Source organism: Amborella trichopoda, chromosome 9 (genome assembly GCF_054954075.1).
Source record: "Amborella trichopoda isolate Santa Cruz 75 chromosome 9, AtrichopodaSantaCruz75HAP2 v2.0, whole genome shotgun sequence".
Classification (NCBI taxonomy): Eukaryota; Viridiplantae; Streptophyta; class Magnoliopsida; order Amborellales; family Amborellaceae; genus Amborella; species Amborella trichopoda.
In genome coordinates, this window is record NC_142344.1 from 29529950 (window position 1) to 29551238 (window position 21289).

Here is a 21289-nt window from a genome sequence, read left to right on the forward strand (position 1 = left end):
CTTCTATTGGCAAAGGCCTATTGCCATGCAAACATAATCATCAAGTCTTACAGTTCAAGTTCTATGCCACCACTTTAGAAAGACTGTACATTTCAACTAGTTGTTACTCAATTGAGAGATAGAAATAGCATCTATTAGTGGATAAATTCAGTGTTTTTGTTTAAGAGTTTCATTCAATTTTTTTACGTCTCAGGCATGAACTACATAAGCAAGAAGGAAGAAGTATTGACTGATTAAAGAAGACAAGATAAGCTAGCTAGAGTTTTACGCTTTTAACTCGAGTTGGAATTTCTCATGTGTTAGAAGAAACAATCTTGTACGCAAAGTTCATGACAGATTCATTAAAATTTCGCACCGAGATTTTAGTAGACAATATAAGAGCGCCATTGACGACATTTTTAATTCAAAAATGCTTTCAAGAGAAGTTATTCGACAGATAATAATGAGATTGCAGTAGCAAAAAGCTCTAAAAACCATATAATTTCACAAAGTAAAGCAGAAAAGCCACAAGCATAAAAGATCCATTAAGGGATAATACCTCCGATGGCGTTAGAAACCGAGTATATGGGTCAGCCAAGCTAGCTAACATCCTTCTAATAATATCATGAGCTTGAGATCTTGTGTCAATGGAGCCAGAAAGAATCTCTCCTTGATTTTTGTGAAATAAAGCAACTATAAGGAAAAGTAAAGTAGTTTGAGAATCGGATCCCTGTTCAGCATGCTCAATTATCCACTTCCACAAGGAAACTTTAAACTTAATGGGGCTCGAAAGCAAGAAAAAGAACAAGAATACATTGGTATAAACCATGTCAACTAAAAGGAGGTACAGCAGACCTTGGTTAGATAGGAATCTTCAAACACAAAACGAAATTTGAAAGAGAACAAAAAAGTATTAGCAATGAAGGACGGCAAACCAAACGAAGATAGATGTAAATGTTATATGTCACATGTAGAGCGACTAAACATGACAAAATAGGACTCAACAACCAATAACCTGGAACTTTCCCAAGTACAGTTATCATTATTCGAATTCCAAAGAGCCAACCTATCAAATATCAGTTTCGTCGGTAGTGTAGAGGTCTCTGTGGACTCCCCCTCCGAGAGAGTTTATAAACGCATAGATAACAAGGTGAACATGGCATGGTAGCAGGAGCAGTTTATTTTTTAAGTGTTCTCCAAAACATTTCGTCATCCTGAAAATTGTCACATTGCAGTAAATTATCAATAAATGTATGTTCTTTAATGTCCAAGATAGATTTTGAAGAGGTGATACCCCATGAAGATCAAACCTCCATTCCTAAAGAAGTCCCCCCACCGACCGAAAAACAGCATTATGCATTTCAATCAACAACCTTGTATGTATGTCGTACATCTGGTGATGGTGAAAAATGATGAGATATAATTCCCTTACACGTGGTCTAATGCACCACCAATGGATTTATGAGGCTTCATGAACCAAACATTATTTGGTGCCCATGATGGATGAGTTCGAACGTTAAAAGTATGTTGCCTTGTGTATGGACGATCGAACAAAAGAAGCATGCTGTTAATTGTTGCCCTAAATTTATTGATTTCACGTGTGTATGAGCTACTGCAAGCATGACTTGTACTCCTCATTCATATAATCATTTCCATAAACAGTAGTAAAGTATGACACATTCTCTTTAAAACTCATATCTTTAAATTTAAAACCTTTTCTTTGTTCAACAAACCAAAACCTTACTGACAATCACCCCCCAATATATGGGTCACTGAAATACAATTGGAAGCTTATGAGTAACTTTCAAGTAACTTTTCTAGCCATTACTCCTATTCATCCCAAACTAACAAAACCATTTCTCCAAGAGAAAGAGAAAATGAAATTAAAGACCATGTAGATGTGTCACACTAATCATAAAATTAACACCGATGGGGAACAGAAAACGGGAAACAAGGAAAACCCACTTCCCACATAATTCTCTAGCACGTAACAACCTAAAGCGAGGGAGAGAGGAATAAACAAAACTCATTTTTCTCAAAATTTTCAAGAAAATAACAGCCAAAATCAACTCACATATAAAGAGAGAGGGGGCATGTTTAAGAAGGAAACAAAATATTACCAGCCATTTTTTGGTAGACCAGCTGTGGAGATGAGCATCAAAGAAGCTATCATTTACGATTTGCCAAGCTTCCTCCCCAATCCTTCGGTTCGGAACAAGCTCCGGGGGAAATTCTCTCTCTTCATCTCCACCTTCTTCTGATTCACGGCAATCCGGAGCAGTGGCAGAGTGAGAAGGTAATCCTGCTGCTGCTTCCACTGCAACTGCCACTGAATTGGAGGAGAAGCCAAAGGATAGAACGCCTGCAACAGCGTGCAAAAGGATTTTCTCAGTCCAATTCAGAAGACGTTGTTCGGCTTGCATTAGCGGTGGCCATGAAAGATCAGTGAGATGAGGCTTAGAGTGAGGAGACGATGGAGGGCACATGCAGAAACTCAAAGACCCCATCACCCCCTGCGGTCCCTTGGCTCCCTGCCCCCACCTTGCATATGGGATTGATTTATTCATGAATCATTGTACACAGGACAAGGTTAGTATGAGTCCCCCGCCTCACCTTTCTAAAATGGAAATACGGAATTTCTGAAGGATATATAAGGGGACAATTGCCTGCACTTTTATCCGTTTTTTTACCTCTGCGTATTATGTCTTCCATTACTTACCATAGATTTTTGACAAGTGCAGGTTTAGCGTATTATATCTTATTTTACGTAAGAAAACCTTGATATTACTATCTAGCTCTTGATCATAATCACGATGTAAATATATCATGCATTGTCATATATGATTGTTTTCTTTCACTCACCGGGTATTAGTAGGCCTCCTCTTCTCCTCTCTTTCCCTCAGTCTTTCTAACCAGAAAGAGTGAAGTCTTGTTCCCTAAAGTAAAGGTTGAATTAGGACACAAAGCTTTATTATCAAGAGAACATGAAACTACAAATATTTTTCTAGACATTCTCTAAATAAGCTTTATTCTCAAGAGAACATGTAACTATAAATACTTCTCTAGACATTCTCAATTTAGAGAATATGGAGCTTCTCAACCTATAAATACTTATCTGAACCTTTTCAAAATCTTTAACCATGGATCTTCTCAAAATCTTTAACATGGATCATTTCCTTTTGGCCCCTTTCATGTTATCTCGGTCTTCATCATTCAATATCTCTCTCCTCCCCTTCTTCACTTCTACCTCTCTCTTAATATCCATCATTGGATTTCTCCTTCTTCTCATCTTCTCCATGATCTATGCTCCTCTACCGTTTTTCTACGTCGACACTCTCGGGAGTATTGTTCTCCTTCTCTATCTGGCATGAAACAATGTGACAGAAACCTATCCCAAGTAATTGAATGAGCAAAGCACTCGCAAACTCTCCTCAACTAAAATACAAGGTACATCAGGCTTTCTCTTTCTTCAGGTCGTACTTTCTCTCTCTTCCGGTTGTCTGAGCAACAAAATCAAGCTCTGGTCTCCTTCTTCTCTCTTTTTCTGCCTGTTTCTCCTTCCCTTTGATTTTCCATCTCATTTTTACCTCCCCTTTTATTCCCCTCTTCTTTTCCCACGATTCTACCCCATTGTTCTCCATGTTGTTCTTTCCTTCTTGAAGTTTTATCTGCTCTTGTCATATTCAGCTAGAGTTTAGCTATCAATTGTATTATCTTAAAATTTTCCCTCCTATTGATGAAGCATTCGAGCTTTTACTTGAAGTAGTCGAACTCTTATTCAAAGATGCGGTAGATTTCTCTCTCTTTGCCAAAGCCTACTTAGCAAAACAAATTCACAAGCGTTTTTTTTTTTTTTAGTAATGTACGACTTATCATTAATTTAAATATAAAATACAACATATTCGAGCAAATACACAAGATTATAGAAATGAAGTAACCAACATATAGGGAGTATGGACTCCTCCTTTGGTGAGAACATCGACATCTTCATTCGCCTCTCTATAACATTGTTGGACCGTTGTCGTAGAGGTTGACAAAATATCCCAAATTTGATGAAAAATAATCCTTAATCTTTAAGGAATATGGGCATTTCTCTTACTCCAGGCAATGACATTTACCGAGTCTCCTTCAATAATCCTACCCCCCTCTAAAGTGCATAGCAATTTCTACCTTTTAATAAACCACGTGCTTCCACCTCATTTGTCCTTGTGAGACCACAAAGACCCGAGTAAGAAAATATAATGTGACCCACATTATTTCTAATGAGACCACCATAGCCAGCTGGCCTTGGATTGTCAAGTGAACTTCCATCAAAATTAAATTTGAAAGAATTCACTGGTGGTGGTATCCAAACAACATCACTACGAGTATTGGTGGTAACGCCAAGAGTTGTCACTGCCAAGAGATTGCTAATGATAAGACTTAAATTTGAAATAATTCACTGGTGGTGGTATCCAAATAATATCACTACGAGTGTTGGTGGTAATGCCCAGAGTTGTCACTGTCAAGGGATTGCTAATGATAAGACTTGTAGGAGTAAAGTCTATATCCTTATGAGCAAGGAACAAATCAGCTGCAAACTGCCAAAATATTCGATTTTAATATAGATAGATTTGTATTTATACTATCAAAGACTCTTCTATTTCATTTTTCCCACACACTCCAAAGAAGGCTAACCCAAATAGATCTTTAAAGAATAGTTTTCGTCTTTGAGATATTGGGTGTGATATATTGGTCATGAAGAGCTCTGATATTATGGGGCAAAGGTAATGATAGGTTGAGGCACTGTCGAGCCTAATGCTAAAGATATATAACAAAAAGGCATGAGAGGAAAAGATATTGTGAAGTTTCATCACTGTCTTTGCATAAGATACATGCATTGGTGATAATAAACCTCATCTTTCTCAAGTTGTCAATAGTTGCTAATTTATCTTGGCATAAGATCCATAAGAATAACTGTACTTTAAGAGGCACATGCAATTTCTTAATCTTGAATAAACCAGCATCCAACTCTCTCAACGATTAGAAAATAATAGATTGTAGGTTGACTTAACCGAAGGATCTCCCGAATGGGTACGATCCCAAATAAAGCTATCATCCATATTTGGAATCAAATATGTGTCATTCAATAATTCCAACAATGTTTGATACTCCTCAATGAATCTGTTTGTACCTCTCCTGTACCTAGAAGGAATTGACTAAACAATATTAATATAAACACCCTCATTAGCCTCCTTGACAGATGATAGTGGGTTTAACGCTTTTAAGAAAACCTCAAGGAAAAGGTGTCTCAACGGGTCATCTCCAATCCATTTATCAAACCAAGAAAGAGTGGATTCTCCATTCCCCACTATTTTTTGAAATTGCCGTAGATACGCAGATATCTCATAGTCAATACCTCTCCAAACATGGGACAGACTTGTCTTATTTCTTGGACTTTTAATAAGGCCAAAGTTCAAATCCATTCTATATTTAGCTCTCAGAGCAAGAACCCAGAAAGACTCAGGTTGTGTATAGACCCTCCACCATCATTTTATTAAAAGTGTCGAGTTTATATGTTTCAGTCTCCTAACACCCAATCCTCCCCTTTGTTTTGATCTATAAACTTTTTCCCAACTCACCAGATGAAATCTTGTCCTTCTTATATTATCTCCCCACAAGAAATTTCTCATAATTCTCTCTAGTTGTTTTCAATTTCTTTTGACATCTTAAATAAGGACATAAAATATACTGGGATATTGGACAAAGTGGATTAAATCAACGTATCTCCCCCCATAGAAAGAGTTTTAGGTTTCCAAGTGTCCAGTTTCTTGTCAAATCTCTCCACCATCGAATGCCAAATTGATCTTGAAGGCCTCAAATCCACTAAGGAAATTCCCAAATAAGTACAAGATTATGACTTAACCCCACAACCTAATAAATGTGCCATTCTTGATACTACCATTTGCGGAAAACCAATACCAATGAGCTTGGTTTTACTCAAATTGATTTTAAGTCCAATTGAGAGTTCCACACTTTTCAAGAAAATCCATAGGTAGGTGATTTCCTTAACTGTGGGATCGCTGAATATAATGGCATCATCAGCATACTGTAAATGTGATACTATAAGACCATTATTACCAAATGGGTAGAAAATAGGCAACCATCAATTCGCAATCTCCATCTTGAACAAAAACCCATTTTAGCCATGATACTTTGTAGTACCCCCAATCAACCTTATCATATGCCTTCTCAAAATTTAGCTAACATATAAGGCCCGATTTGTCATCCTTGATTCTTGAGTGGATACATTCTTGTGCAACCAAAATATTATCCATAATTTGTCTATCCTTCAAGAATGTTGATTGTGGTCCTTTAATAACCATGTAAATCACCTGGAACAGTTTATTGGCTAAAATATTTGCTATGATTTTATATAGACTACCAATAAGGCTAATAGACCGAATATCCTTAATCTCTGCAATGATATTTTTCTTTGGAACTAAAGCAATAAAAGTGGAATTCATAGCAACATTAATTTTACCTCTCCAATAAATTGAACAATATCATCTTTCAAAATATCCCAAAAAGATTGAAAAAAAGCCATTGGGTATTCATCTAGGCTAGAAGCCTTATCTCTGCCTAGGCCAAAGATTGCATCTCTAATTTCTTGCTCTTCAAATTTTCTCTCCAACCACTGAGCTTGTTCTAATGGCAACTTAGTAAAAAGTAGATCTTGAATGGATAGTTGAATCCCACTATCGACCTCATAAGAATTCTTTAAATGATTAACTAGGGCCCTTTCAACCTTTGACATGTTGTCACAGTCTATTCCTTTAATATGGAGGCTTTGAATTGAGTTATCAACTTTCCTTGCATTAGCAATAACATTGAATGATCTCATGTTTTTATCTCCCTCCTTAAACCATTTCACACGAGATCTTTGTCTCCAATGAATTTCCTCCAAATTAAGCGACTGTTTATATGTACCCATAAGCTTATGTCTCTGAATTGATCATGTGTTAGAGTCCCTCCCATAAACTGACTCATTTATATGAGACTTTGCTGCCCAATTTTAGATTGTAAATCTCCCCAAATATTTCTCTTCCGTATAATAATCATTTGTTTCAATAATTGGAGCTTCTTTGAAATTTGGAAACCTTTCCAACCATCAATGGTAGTATTTTTCAAGAAATCTTCAATCAGGCTAAGTAAATATCTCTCTGATAGCCACGCCAATTCAAATCTAAACCGGGATGGTCTAGATAAGAAACCGTCAGAGTTAAGGAGAAGATGGACATGATCAAAAGAATTTTTGGTACAGCTTTCACACTTATTTTTGGGAAACAAGTAACAAACTCAGAAGAGATAATAAACTTGTCTAACCTTGTCAAAATAAGATCGTGTAAATTATGATTGGACTAGGTATAGTTAGCCCCACTAAAAGGAAGATCAAAGAATTCATGGTGTTGTATAAAGCGTTCAAATAATATACAAGAAGACATAGAAGGAAAAGATGTAGATTAACGTGGTCATCTAATAATATTAAAGTCACCACAAACCAAAAAATTTGACTGAATATTTGCTAGTTCCTCAAAAAAAAGCAAATATGTTAGCGGCTCTATTAGGTCTATATCCCACAGAAAAATACCAAGAAAAATTATCTGAAGTCCCTTGAAAAACAATGGAAAGAAAGTTTTGTGAAGCAATCAAAATCAAAGGGTCTCAAAGGACCCAAATACCACCAGAAGAACCAGAAGCATCTACTCCCAAAAATTCCAGGGAGCTATTTCCCCAAACCAGTCTAGTAGTACGAAGAGTCGGGGCCTCCAATTTAGTTTCCTAAAGAAGCAATAGATCTGGCATTTCCTTTCTGCAAAAATAAAGAATATATCTCTTGCGTTGAGCACTATTGCGGCCCCTGGCATTCCAACATAACACTTTCATACAGACTGGTAATCATCTCTATGTTTGGTGACCCTTAAAGTACCAACAAACATAGGCTGCAAAGGTTCAGAATATGCGCGAGAACAAACACTCACCGCATCGTGATCGTAGTTAATATGGCATACCAAATTGTTTTTGAAACTTTCCTTTTTTCTTGGATTTCTGGATTTTGCTCCCAATAAGCCTTTCTTTTAATTCCTTTTTATGCTCGTCCTTCAGGGTATCTGTAATGGCATCAAGAGCTCTTCGCCATGGCTCAGCAGGCTTTGGTCTCCTTCTTCTCGAAAGAGTCGGGCATGATTCATTATTTCTTCTTTCCTTTGAGTTTTGATCTCATATTTCTCCTCTTTTTAAATCTCTCCCTTCAATCCCACATTTCTCCCTCATTTTTCTCCCCATATTTCTTTACCTCTACCAGTTTTCTCTACGTCTTCACATATTCAGCTTTATTTTAGTTATCAATGTTTTTTATCCTAGAATTATACTCTTCTATTGCTAAAGAATACAGAAGCCGAACTTTCATTCAAAGAAGTTGCAGAAGAAGTCGAACTCTCAATCAAAAATTTCTTAGATTTCTCTCTCTCTTTAAAAAAGAGTCAAAGCCTTGTACCTCAAAGTGAGAGATGAATTTCAAAATCATTCTACTAATGATTTAGAATTGAGAATGCCTAACCTTGAAGACGAGGCCAATGATAACCCAAAATCTCATTCTAATTCGGGCTCGGAAGAGCATAATTTTATCAAAGGAGCTTGCCTTATCAGAGGAGCATAAATCTCTAAATAACAACATTGTGGGTATGGGAGAAACAAACTTGTTGGATTTCATTAGGGAGCCACTGATAGTACCTAAGGAGCCAAAATCATCTCATTCTAATTCTGGCTGGGAAGAGCATAATTTATCGAAGGAGCCTTCCTCATCAGAGGAGCATAAATCGCTGAATAACAACATCATGGATATGGGAGAAACCAACTTGTTGGATTTCATTAGGGAACCACTGATAGTACCTGGGGAGCAAAAATATTTTCGTGATACAAATAAGAATATGGGAGGTGCAGATTTATCACAGGATATGGGAGATAAAGATTTATCACAGGAGCCCATGTTATCTGAGGAACACAATTCTCTTTCTAATAGCCGGATTTCCTTTGACAAATCTCCTTCTTCATCTAAGGTTTCTATGGTTTTTGATATCTCTGATATGGATTTGGAAGAGGGAGAATTGTCTATGTCTTTGGAAGGGGGAGAATTGTCAAAGGAATTATGTAATGAGCATGAATCTCTTCCGGATACACTTATAGAAGAGGCAGGTTCATGTAATAAACCCCATAGCCATTCTCTCTCTTATATGGATTTGGAAGAGGGAGAATTGTCAAAGGAATTATGTGATGAGCATGAAGAGGGAGAATTGTTAAAGGAATTATGTGATGAGTATGAATCTCTTCCTGATACACTTATAGAAGAGGCAGGTTCATATAATGAACCCCATAACCATTCGCTTTCTTATATGGATTTGGAAGAGGGAGAATTGTCTATGCTTTTTAAAAAGGGAGATTTGTCAAAGGAATTATGTGATGAGCATGAAGAGGGAGAATTTTCAAAGGAATTATGTGATGAGTATGAATCTCTTTCTGATACACTTATAAAAAAGGCAAGTTCAAGTAATAAACCCCATAGCCATTCTCTTTCTTACATGGATTTGGAAGAGGGAGAATTCTCTATACTTTTTTAAGAGGGAACATTGTCAAAGGAATTATGTGATGAGTATGAAGAGGGAGAATTATCAAAAAATATATGTGATGAGCATGAATCTCTTCTTGATACACTTATAGAAGAGGTGGGTTCACTTAATGAACCCCATAGCCATTCTCTTTCTAGTATGGATTTGGAAGAGGCAGATTTATTGAATTCGAGGAAAACTGAGAGTCAACATCCACTCAAGAACCCTGAAATCCCTAAAACCCTAAGCCTTGATTCATTGGACATTTTGGAAGTTCCAAGATTATCGCGATCATATTCCATGGAAGATTTCTACAGAAGGACGATATCATAGTTATTCGGTATGTCAAGAATTGAGAGATCAAAGCCGATTCAGAAAGTATGGGATTTTGTTGGGAGGGAAATCGAAGGTGAAGTGACTAATGTGCGAACATGGAAGTTGATTGGATGTTATCGTAATAGTAGATAATAACAAGGTTTCATACTCTTTTGTTATTTTTTTTAAGGGAATTGAACTTGAGATGAGGTAACCTACCAACCACTCAAGCTTAAGCTCAATTCATACTATTCATTTTTAGGTACAGATTTTACTTTCTTTGGGTACAAACTTTGCTTAAACTGGTACAAAGTTTTTTAGGTACAAACTTTGCTTAAACTGGTATGGTTCCAAATGTGGTTGAAGTTGTTTTATGCCTATTTCATTTCATTTTTTTTTTTTTCTTTTTTTTTTAGTTACAGTTTTTGCTTCTTCAGTATAGGTAAAGAACAAATAGAGCCTCTTTAAAATAATCACATACTTTAGGAAGTTCTTGCATGTTGAGCTTGAGCCACGTTTTTTCTAGTTAATTTATTGGGGATGACAAGCCCTTACCCAATTTTGAAATCGTTAGTAGTTTTTGAAAGCGTTAGGTGAGAATGGAAGCCTAGACGTTAGCTAGGGCACGGGTGGTGCTACCACCACGACCCCAACCCCATTCTCAGCTTGAGCCACATTTTTGCATGTACATGTTGCACCATGAATACTCTCTGACCATAAATAAGATGCAAAATTATTCTTGTGCGAGTACAACTTTTGACCATATATATGATGCAAAATTACTCTTGTACTAGTTCAAACTTTTATGGGGGAACATGGAATTAAAAGTCTTTTATTTTGCCTTTCAAATATTTGATTGCTTTTAAAATACGAATGATTTTGCCATTTTTATGGGGTGTCAAATTATCTATATCTATGCTATAGTGTTAAGTTAAAGGGCAGACATATGTTTTAAAAAATAAAAGGGAGATCTTATCTCTAGATAGGATGTAGGGCATGTAAACTTCAACTAGAGAATTTTAGAACATATGATAGGTATCTTTCCATTATTAAAAATAGCAAATCCTATCTTTCTTAGAGAGATTTTAGGATAGAAAAAAGATAATGTATGTACTTCAAGAGATTTTAGGAAAGAAATATATCATGTATGGAATACGTATTATCAAAACAAATAAAAAATGAACGCAAGAGATTTTAGGAAAGAAATATGCCACATATGGAATATGTATTATAAAAAATGTATGAAGCAAAAATATGTAGATCAAGTTCAAATCTACTATCCATGAACTATATACCTTTTATTTTTTGTACAAAGAGCACAATGATTTTTAGCTATTGGATGTAAAATCCAATAAATTATATACTAATATAATTATTGCACAATTGTCATTATATAAAAATGATGATTTTGTATAATTGTATATTACAAATTACATACTAATACAATTCACTCTTATTCGTTAGATTACAAATCAGGTGGTTGTAAGCGTGTTATAGGCTAAACTTAAAGTTCAAAAAATAAATTTCTTGAAAGTTCGCGACTCACTTCATGCCATCCAATGATTAAAAGTAATTGTGACCCCCTTGTAACAAAGATAAATGGTCTTATAGTATATGATTATAATATAATATTTGTATATACCTTACCTTTTTAACATCTTTTGGATACTTCACTCATAAAGTGTCATTATCTAATTCTCTGAAAAGAAAAATGTCTATCATTATTCCCAATTTAGAAGTATACTTTCTCTTCTATGAATTTAAACTCATCTAATACCAACACATGTAAACCTCCATAAGTCCCCGTTTTGTTTTGTAGGTTAATACTTTAGAAGACTTGTTATAAATCCATTTATTCCTTTGTTAACAAAATGGGTACAAACTTAGAATCATTCACGTTTGCTCTTTTGTGGTCCAGTTTACGTTGACGCAAACCATGGTTTAAAAGTTAAAACTATTTATCTACTGAAAATGATGAAAAAGAAGAAGAATAAGTAGAGTGGTAATATAAGTATCAAACTTAATTTTGATAGAAATTCTCTTGGGAACCTTGGTTCCGTTGGTTTCGAGGGTATCATAAAAAGCCATAGTGGTTTCTTACCACGGTTGATGAGGCAGAAGCTAGGGGATTATTGGAAGGTCATAAGATCATTGAAAGTGATTCTATCAATGTTATTGCTTGGAGTAAGGAGGGTAGTAAAGTCCTTTGGAGGTTGATGTCGATTTTTATTGAGTTTAGAACAATTTTATCTAATATCTCCCTTGAGCTTTGTCATTAGTTTAGAGAGGTCAATTCTGAAATTAATTTGTTGGAGAAAGGTGAGTCCACCCGTCATAGTTGGTGGTAACCAACTTCGTCTAAGCTCTTGTATTTTTCTTTTTCTTTTTCTCTTTTTGTACTTGTCTTGGTTCTTTATGGTAAATAATTAATGTATAAAAAGAAAGAAAGAAAGTCTAGTGTCTACATGACGTTCAATCATGGTTTAGAACTTTAGATTAAATATGGGTCAATATAAGTTCAGCCATATGAAATTTTTTTATTTTTTATTATAAACTTTATTTATATGCATACATGCATCTTTATACGGTGAATTGAATTAAAATAAAAAATAGACCGGAATAATATTCAAACATTAAGGAGTAATTGGAAAAAGTTTAGATAAGGTTGCAAACTTAAAATATAGAATTAAAGATGCACATCAAAAATCCTTCAAAAAATGTTCTTTTAATATTGAAAAACCCTCTAATTGATCATCTCGACATCGATATGTATGAATATGAAAAAAAGAAAAAAAGAAAAAAAGATTTTGAGTCCTAGAAATAGTGCATCTTGCAACACATTATCTAGACTGTTAATTTTCAAGATTTTTATATGTTTATAGATATATTTGATGTTAACCTTTTTTTTAATTTAAAATTTTATAATTAGATATAAAAATAGATTTCAGATAATTCTAAGAATATTTTATACCAAAATTACATTTTATATTAAAATTTAGAGTTGTGCCTTAATTGGATTGTTTAAGGTTGCAACCTTATAGAAACCACACCCGAAGTAATTTGGCCAACTTTTTTACTTGAATTATTTTCTTACCTTTATTGGGTGTGCTTTTTTATATATGCATGGACAACCAAATTTTCACATGAATAGCTTGTAGTTAGAAAAAAAAGAATCAATTTTTAGCCCTCGAATCGGCCTATATTCAGTATGAACTACGTGAATAATTCATACAAAGGGTAGGGCCCTCTCCTCACTTACTCACCCAAAAACAAAAACTACGTGAATAACTTGTAGTAAAAATAAAAAAACATAAAGAATCAATTTTTAGCCCTCGAATAGACTTATATTATGTATGAACTGCTGAAAAGTAATTGTGCATGCTTTAGATATCTACATGATGTGGACGTATCCCATCCCAAAGGAAAAATGTTTGGTTTAGTAATAGTCAGAATCACACTTCGTTGTCTAAAAAAAGAAAAGAAAAAAAATAGTAAGAATCATACTTTTATCAGTTATAATTAGAAATAAAATAGATTCTTACACCGTCCTAAAAAGTTTACACCAAAATTGTATCTCAAGACAAAGTTTGGAGGCACACCTTACTTTGATTATTTAGAGTCGCAACCTCATGCATACCACACCTTTTAATTAAGGGTGGTTTGTATAAGGTTGCCTCCTCATTGTAGAAATAAGGTGCGCCTATAAAATTTACTTAGAGATGTCGTTTTGGTGTCGAAAACCTTATAATGGCTTGAAAATCTCTTTTCGTCCTCAGTTATAAAATTTAAAAAATTGTACAGATTGAACGAATCAAGAAACATCTGAAAATCTTGAAAATAGACAGTCCAGATAACTTGTTACAAGATGCACTTTGTTTTAAACTTGAAATTCTTGTTTTTCTTCATGTTTATTTATCTCGATATCAAGATGATCACATGGAGGGTTTTCTAAAGCCGGAATACTTTCCTCTATAGGATTTTTGAGGTGCACCTTACTTCAACAGTATAAGGTTGTCACCTTATACAAACTTTTTTATTTAATTTAGGGTGTGGTTTATATAAGGTTGCAACCTCAAACAATCAAAGTAAGGTGCACCTCCAAATGTTGTCTTATGATGTTAGCTTGGTGTAAAAAATTCTTAGGATGGCCTGAAAACATATTTTCATCTCTAATTATAAAATTTTAAACTCCAAAAATTGTTCATATCAAGTAGAGCTATAAATATGTGAAAATCTAGAAAAAGTTTTTAGGACTTCAAATATATATTTTTTCTATATTTGAATATATATCCATACATCTTGGCGAAATGATCAATTCGAGAGTTTTTCATTGTAAAAAATAACCTTTTCCGATGGATTTTGAGGTGCACCTTCTACATTTTAAGGTTGAGACCTTGTATAAATTGTTTTCCTTTAATTTATGATATTACAAACAGTGTTAAAAAATCGACTCAGCCAAGGTGATATAAATTTTCAATAATATTGTACTTAAACTTTAACAACGTTGTGTACAACTTACTTGCCAAAAATTTGCCTCGCCTATGGGCCGAGGCCAAGTTACTCGGCCTAGTTCGAGTTGCCTCGGCCAAGTTTTTAAAATATGGTTAAAAATATCTCTTACTTGAGGGGTTTGTATTATACAATAGTATACATTGAGACCACTTATATTTGGCACAAAATGGTCACAATTAATTTAAACTATTGGATGTAAAATTGTGGTACAAAATGGTCACAATTAATTTTCACTATTGGATGTAAAATTGGTTGGCTGCATTTATTCCATTGACCAAGTTGCAAGCATTTCATCCTTAACAAATATTATTGCGTAGAACATTCGTTGTTCTTCTAGATCTCAAGACCACTTAGTTGGGCAGAAATCTATTTGGAGGAAATAAAAACCAGAAATAGAAAATTGTAATGGTGTTCTTGTCTTGGGGAATTCTATGAAATGGTTGCTTTATTCTATGGGGCACTCTCTTAAAGCTATGTTTCTCTTCATAAAGAGAGCAGCATAACTGCAATGAGAACAACTGTTTTGGAACTCCAAGTGGTGGACAAACTTCATCTCTTTTTTCTTTTCTTTCTTTTTTTTTCTATCTTTTCTTTTTTTACCTGAGATTTTTATAAGAAGCTCGTTCAACACTTGGAGTCTCAAACTGATTTTTTTTTTTTCTTTTTTTTAACCAGTTCAACACTCTAAGTACTGAAACTAACTTTGATTCATTTCTTTTCACCTGTTTCAACACTTAGAGAGAACAAACTTCAACTCAATTTATCTCCCTTTTTTTCCCCTCTATCTTTGCACCACGCTAACGATCCGAGAGCATTTTAGTAACAAAGACCACTAAATTTTCACTTAAGGGGGTAGATGCACAAGAAATAGTAAGAAAGTACTTGGGGTAACTAAAAACTTAGCAGGGTCCTATATATGGGTAAGCTTTCTATGCTTCCCCTACAGTATAAAACTTATATACTTCCCCTTATCCAACTGTCTATTCTGAATAGAGGTTTAAGATTTCCCAATCACAATGTCACACCTCTACACTATTTTATTTCTAATTTTTTTATATAAACTATTTTGACATCAAATTTTGCACGTCCACTCCTCTATTAAACTCGCACTAGTGAAAAATATAAAAATAATTTTTTAATAAAATAAAATGACCAAAATGCCCCATAAAAATTGAAGGGGTATTTTGGTCATTATATTTTATTAAACAATTATTTTTAATATTTTTTATAGGTACGCTTCAATAAGAACATGGCACATACATAATTTTATATTCATAAAATTTGTATAAAAAAAATAAAAATTAAATATTTTGAGATGTTGGATCTCATATCAAACGGTGAGTGGCTCTCTTGATCAAAATTGGACAGCTGGATGATAGGGGAAGCATAGATCTTCTATGCTGTAGGGGAAGTATAGCAACCTTTCCCCCTATATATATTGTTTGGGAGTATATTTTATTTTCCTTAACTAAGACTCCTAAAACTCCTTTTTAAATAATAAAATCAATATTAGAGGCAAGCATTGAATCATTATTTTAAATCTCGTAGTTGTAAACTTTTTTATAAATAAAATTGATAAATTCCTCAAAATTAAGTATACCCTATTTATTTGGACTCCACTATAGAACTATAATTAACTCAAACCAATGTCCCATGACTCAGCTTAGTCCACTCGAGCAAGGCCAAGTAACTAATGGTGAGGCAAATTGGTGCCCAACCTACCTTCCACAAAAAACCCCCCAATAGAATTAAAAAGAATGCTAAACATCTTAAAAAAAAATACTAATGGCCAACTTAGAAATGATTTTTCAGATGATTTTGATATTTTTTAGGATGATTACCTAACCATATGATTTTCTTCTTCTTTCTTTTTAGAACTTTATTTTTGAGGGAAAAGACAGTGAGGTATCAACTTTATATTGTGCAAGGTGCAATTCATAAATCCACTAAAAGAGAAGTATTTCAATGTTAGAAAATCCTCAACTTGATCATCTCAACCTCGAGATGTTTGGCTATGAAGGAAAGACACAAAAAAAAGGGATTCTTAGTTCCAAAAATATTATATCTTGTTATAAGTTATTTGGACAATCTATTTTCAATATTTTCAAGTGTTTATAGATCTACTCAAACTACACTATTTTTTGAAATTTCAAAATGTTATAATTAGGGATGAAGATAGATTTTTAGGATACTGTAAAATTTTAGACGCCAAAATTACATCTTGCATCAAAATTCAGAGGTGTTCCTTGCTTCTATAATATAGGGTGGGCAGCGTAAACAAACCTCATAGCCCGATTTTTATTTGAAGGAAAAGCATTTATTGATTATAACATCATTATATTTACAAAAGAAAGAAAGGAAAAAAATGTTGTTATGAAACACAGGAGCTCACGCATAAGGAGTTGTTATAGTAGCCGATCGTACATGGAAAAATATGAATAATGAATGGATAAATAAATTGACCATCGAAGTGTGTAAAATATCTAAAAATATACCAATTTTATCAAGGAAAAGAGCAATAATATACTTTCTACATAATAACCATTGTATTTGGTTGTACCATGATCACATCATAATCATAACACCCATGATAAGCAAGGTGCCCATATCACATTTATGGTCATATGGAACAATCATAATTTAGTTTTTATTTCAAGGGTGATCTTGATTTATATAGGGTTGTAGGTAAGGGAAAAGGTTAATTCGTAGGGTAGTGGTAGCACGAATGGGTTCCATCTTTTACCAAATAAGTAAAACCGTTAAATTCAACAAGTAGAAATAGAGGAAGATAAATAAGTAGAAGGATGTGAAGAAGAGAAATAAGTAGAAGCGTTGAAACAAGGACGTGAAGAAGAGAAATAGGTAGAAGAATTCAACAAATAAAAGTATAAGGATATGAGGAAGAGAAATAAGTAGAAGCGTTGAAACAAGTATGTGAGGAAGAGAAATAGGTATTCAGCTCTACAAATAGAGGAAAAGAAATAAGTAGAAACATTGAAACAAGGATGTGAGGAAGAGAAATAAGTAGAAGCGCTGAAACAGGGATGAGAGAAAGATAATTTTAACTAGTTGGGAAAGGGAATCCTGAAAAGATTAGGACTTTAAAAAGATTAGGACTTCTAAAAATATTGGGACCTCTATTTGGGTAGAGTTTAGGAAAAGGATGTGAGAAAGATAATTTTAACAGTTTGGGGATGGGAAACCTAATTGGATTAGGACTTTAAAAAGATTAAGGCTTCTAAAAAGATTAGGACCTCTATTTGGGTAGAGTTTAGGAAAAATGAATTTTATAAGGATACAAAGGGAGGGTTTTGGAAAAAAAGGGAAAGTATATTATTAGGATTGGTTTTGGGGACATGAATTTCAAAAGGACAGCAATATCTTAAAAGATAAGGGCAATTTCATAAGGATGTTTGAATTTGATAAGGATCTAAGGAGACACTTGTTGACATGTTTTGTTCACGTGAAAATGTTCTCTCATGCAATTGCAAATAGTCAAGTGCTAACCAATTAAGCCCAGGCTTTTTTCCTATCTTTCTTTACTTAATATAGAAAATATTGATATTACTATTTTATTTATCGTCTATATCTTTCCTTGCCTAACATAGAAAATCTTGATATTATTATTTTAGTGCTTGAACATGATCATGAGGTAAATATATCACGCATTATCGTTCTAGCCTGCACAACACGTGTGTTCTAGCGTGGTTGTTTCTCTCTTCCTTGGTATAGCTATTTTTTCTCTCTCATGTTTATCTCTTCCGTGGCATTCTTCCCTTTTATCTGCTTGTGATTTTAGCATATCACTATGACCTTTTATAATATAATTATACATGTATAATTCAAGGGGAGTCAAAGCTTTAATCATTTTTTACTATAGTGATGATTAAAGGGGCCATAGCTTGAATCTCAAGCGATATAAAGATTTCTTTATCTATTTGGCTGATAGAGCAAAACCCTAGTTTCCATAAATCAGATATAAGAAGGTTTTTGCTCATCCTTAAAAACTTGTTAGAGATTCAAGACAGTAGTAGATTTCCATCTCTATAAACCTTTTGCCTTTGTCTTCTATTTCCTTTCGGCTTTCTCTTGTCTACATTATCTCCTTTCCCAACCTTGTGCTACTCCCTCTATTTCATCTTCATACTTCACTTTCATATTGTCTTAATGGCCCATCCTTCCCTTGTTGAAGATGTGAATATTTCGTTCTCAATTATCAAAGAGTTTCTTTGTTTCAGGTAGCTAAGGTTTTGCTTCTTCGATATGTGTAAAGAAGAAATAGAGCCTCCTTAAAACAATCACACACTTTATGAAGTTCTAGAGCTACGTTTTGCATGTATATGTTGCACCATGAATACTTTCATGACCATAAATATGATGCAAAATGATTCTTGTACAAGTACAAACTTTTGATCATAAGTATGATGCAAAATCACTCTTGTGCCAGAACAAACTTTTATGGGGGAACATGGAATTTAAAGTCTTTTATTTTTGGCTTTTAAATATTTGATTCTTTTTAAAATATGAATGACTTTTCCAATATTGTGGGTGTCAAATTAATGTCAAGTTATTTTATATATATTAAATTATCAAGTTAAAGGGTGGATACATGTCATAAGAAATAAAGGCGGACCCCATCTTTAAAGAGGATGTAGGCCATGCGACTCTCAAGTAGAGAAGTTTAGAACATATGATGTTGAGCATCTTTCTATTATTCAAAAGAGAAAATCTTATGTTTTTTAGAGATATTTTAGGATACGGGAAAGAAAATCTATGTACTTTAAGAGATTTTACAAAAGAAATATCTATGTTTATACCACATTATTAAGTCATAGTTAAGTCACAGTTATACATTATTAAGTCACGATTAAGAATAAGAAGGGACCTTGTAATTAGAGAGAGTGTAAGGCAGGAACCCTATAAATAGAGGAACTTTAGAGTATAGCATATTTCTATTATTATTTACATAAAAACTTTGAGATATATAGTCTCTTGCTATATTGAAGAAAGATACATAGAGAAGACAGATCGTAAGAGAATTATTTAAATAAAAACTATGAGAGATATGTACTCTCTTGCTATATTGAAGATAGATAGAGAGATAAAATAGATTGTAGGTGATAATTCTCCTTGAGAATAGGGAGATGATTCAATAAAGAAAAGATCCCTAAATATGTGTGGGAGATTAAGATAAAGAGTCATCAACAAAAGGAAAAATGTATGCGTAAAAAAAAGAAGTACCCAGTAATGTGACACAAAATAATAACATCAAATCTTAATAAACTAATGCTATTTTTTTACTAATTCACTCATGTGTAAGCTTATATATTATAATGATAAATACTCTGATAAATATTGTATTTTAGATAGATGTAGAGAGAAGATAGATCGTGGGAGATAATTTTCTTTTACAATAGAGAGATGATTAGATAAAGAAATGTGCAATAAATGTAAACAAATGTTGAATATGAATAAATCATAATTGATTATATAAATTTATTTATAATTCTCTAATTTTTGAAAACTCTTAAGTGGAATTTGCTTATTTATTTATTTTCATGATTGGCAACTCTTTCTAAAGTTGTTAGTAAAGGGAGAATCTTATGTGAAGAATAGAGATAAAGATGAAAAATTGAGTGAGCTTTTAGAAAGATACACTTATTAATATGAGAGAAAGATATGTATGTGAAAGTGAGTGAGACATAATTTTAGAGAGAGAGACGGCAGGGAAGGAAGGCGACATTGGTTTTGGAGAGAGAGAGATGGGCGTGATTATGGAGAGTGGTTTTCGAGATAGGGAACGATAAGCATGCTAGCATGGTATGTAGAAAGAGAGTTATTAAGTCCTTTTAGACTTTGATGTGTTGTGTACAACGAGAGAGACTAAGACTTGGTTACTCGATTACTGGGTTACTGAATTGTTTTAGAGAATGAAAGATGACGTACACAAACACACACACACACACACACACACACACACACGCACAGAGAACGTTAAAAAAAAAAATTGATTTTAAATTCATAAATGCCTAGATCTTGAAATTCACCAAATGGATGTTCTAGTTTCATTGTTCGAGGAGACTCATTTATATACAATGCAAATTAAATTATAATTATTTTAGATTGATTATTGAGATGGAGAAATTGTGTATACAAAATTTTGGGTCATACAACTACCACAAATATGGATTTCTCTAAGTGTGGTTTCATTATATTTTAATGATGTGGTGACATTATATATATATATATATATATTCACAACCCCTGAGTTGTGTGGATTTACTAAGTATGAGTTTTTTTTAAAAATTTTTTTTGCAAGAGGGTGATGTAGGAAACACCTTGCTTGATTTGTATTTTATAGGTGGCCTTCCCTTGCTAGGGGAGGAGTATGAGGAATTTGTCCTTAGTAACGGGGCCATCTTTGGGGGCGAGCTCATCAGGGGTAAGCAAGCTTGTCACAGCCCCAGTCCCTGCCCCCCTCAGGTAACAAGATGCGGGACCGCGACCAGAGATAATGAATGCCACTCAAGTAGGAGTGTGCTCAACGCTTTTGAAAAGAAGGAATCAAAGCAAACCACGAAAGAAAACAAAATATCCAAACACAACCATAACAAAAACTGAACAAATTAAGACCAATATCTACATAAGAGCTCCAAGGTTATTACAAATATGTCCAAGGCACTAAAGGCCCAACAACAAAATACATAGCTTCACAACAAAACCGCTATATGGCTAACTGTCATCTAGCACCTACAATCAAATGAAGCTTTCTCGTCAAGTGCAGGTCTTCAATTGCCAGTTGCGATCATCCAACCGTCCAGCCTCGACCCACGAGCTAT

General features: G+C 33.9%; 2 protein-coding genes across 35 annotated transcripts in view; both read right to left on the bottom strand.

Annotated features, from left to right (window-relative positions):
- Positions 1-2525, bottom strand: part of LOC110006761 (carboxyl-terminal-processing peptidase 1, chloroplastic) — a 45867-nt gene extending 43342 nt beyond the window's left edge. For 21 of the 34 annotated variants that reach the window (XM_088848183.1, XM_088848182.1, XM_088848181.1 and 18 more), the window contains exon 1: positions 2100-2525. In XM_088848183.1, the coding sequence (XP_088704309.1) occupies positions 2100-2486 (387 nt within the window). In that variant the 5' untranslated portion in view covers positions 2487-2525. Of the gene's footprint in view, positions 1-538; positions 673-2099 lie in introns of all 34 variants that reach the window. The other 13 variants (XM_088848196.1, XM_088848194.1, XM_088848195.1 and 10 more) reach the window with 1 other exon arrangement.
- Positions 2526-5872: 3347 nt separating this feature from the next.
- Positions 5873-6952, bottom strand: LOC148780477 (uncharacterized). The gene is made up of 2 exons (XM_088847793.1): positions 6503-6952; positions 5873-6067 (listed from the first exon to the last, which is right to left on the bottom strand). Exons 1-2 carry the CDS (start codon positions 6950-6952, stop codon positions 5873-5875), a joined length of 645 nt encoding a protein of 214 aa, XP_088703919.1.
- Between the last annotated feature and the right edge of the window lie 14337 nt (positions 6953-21289).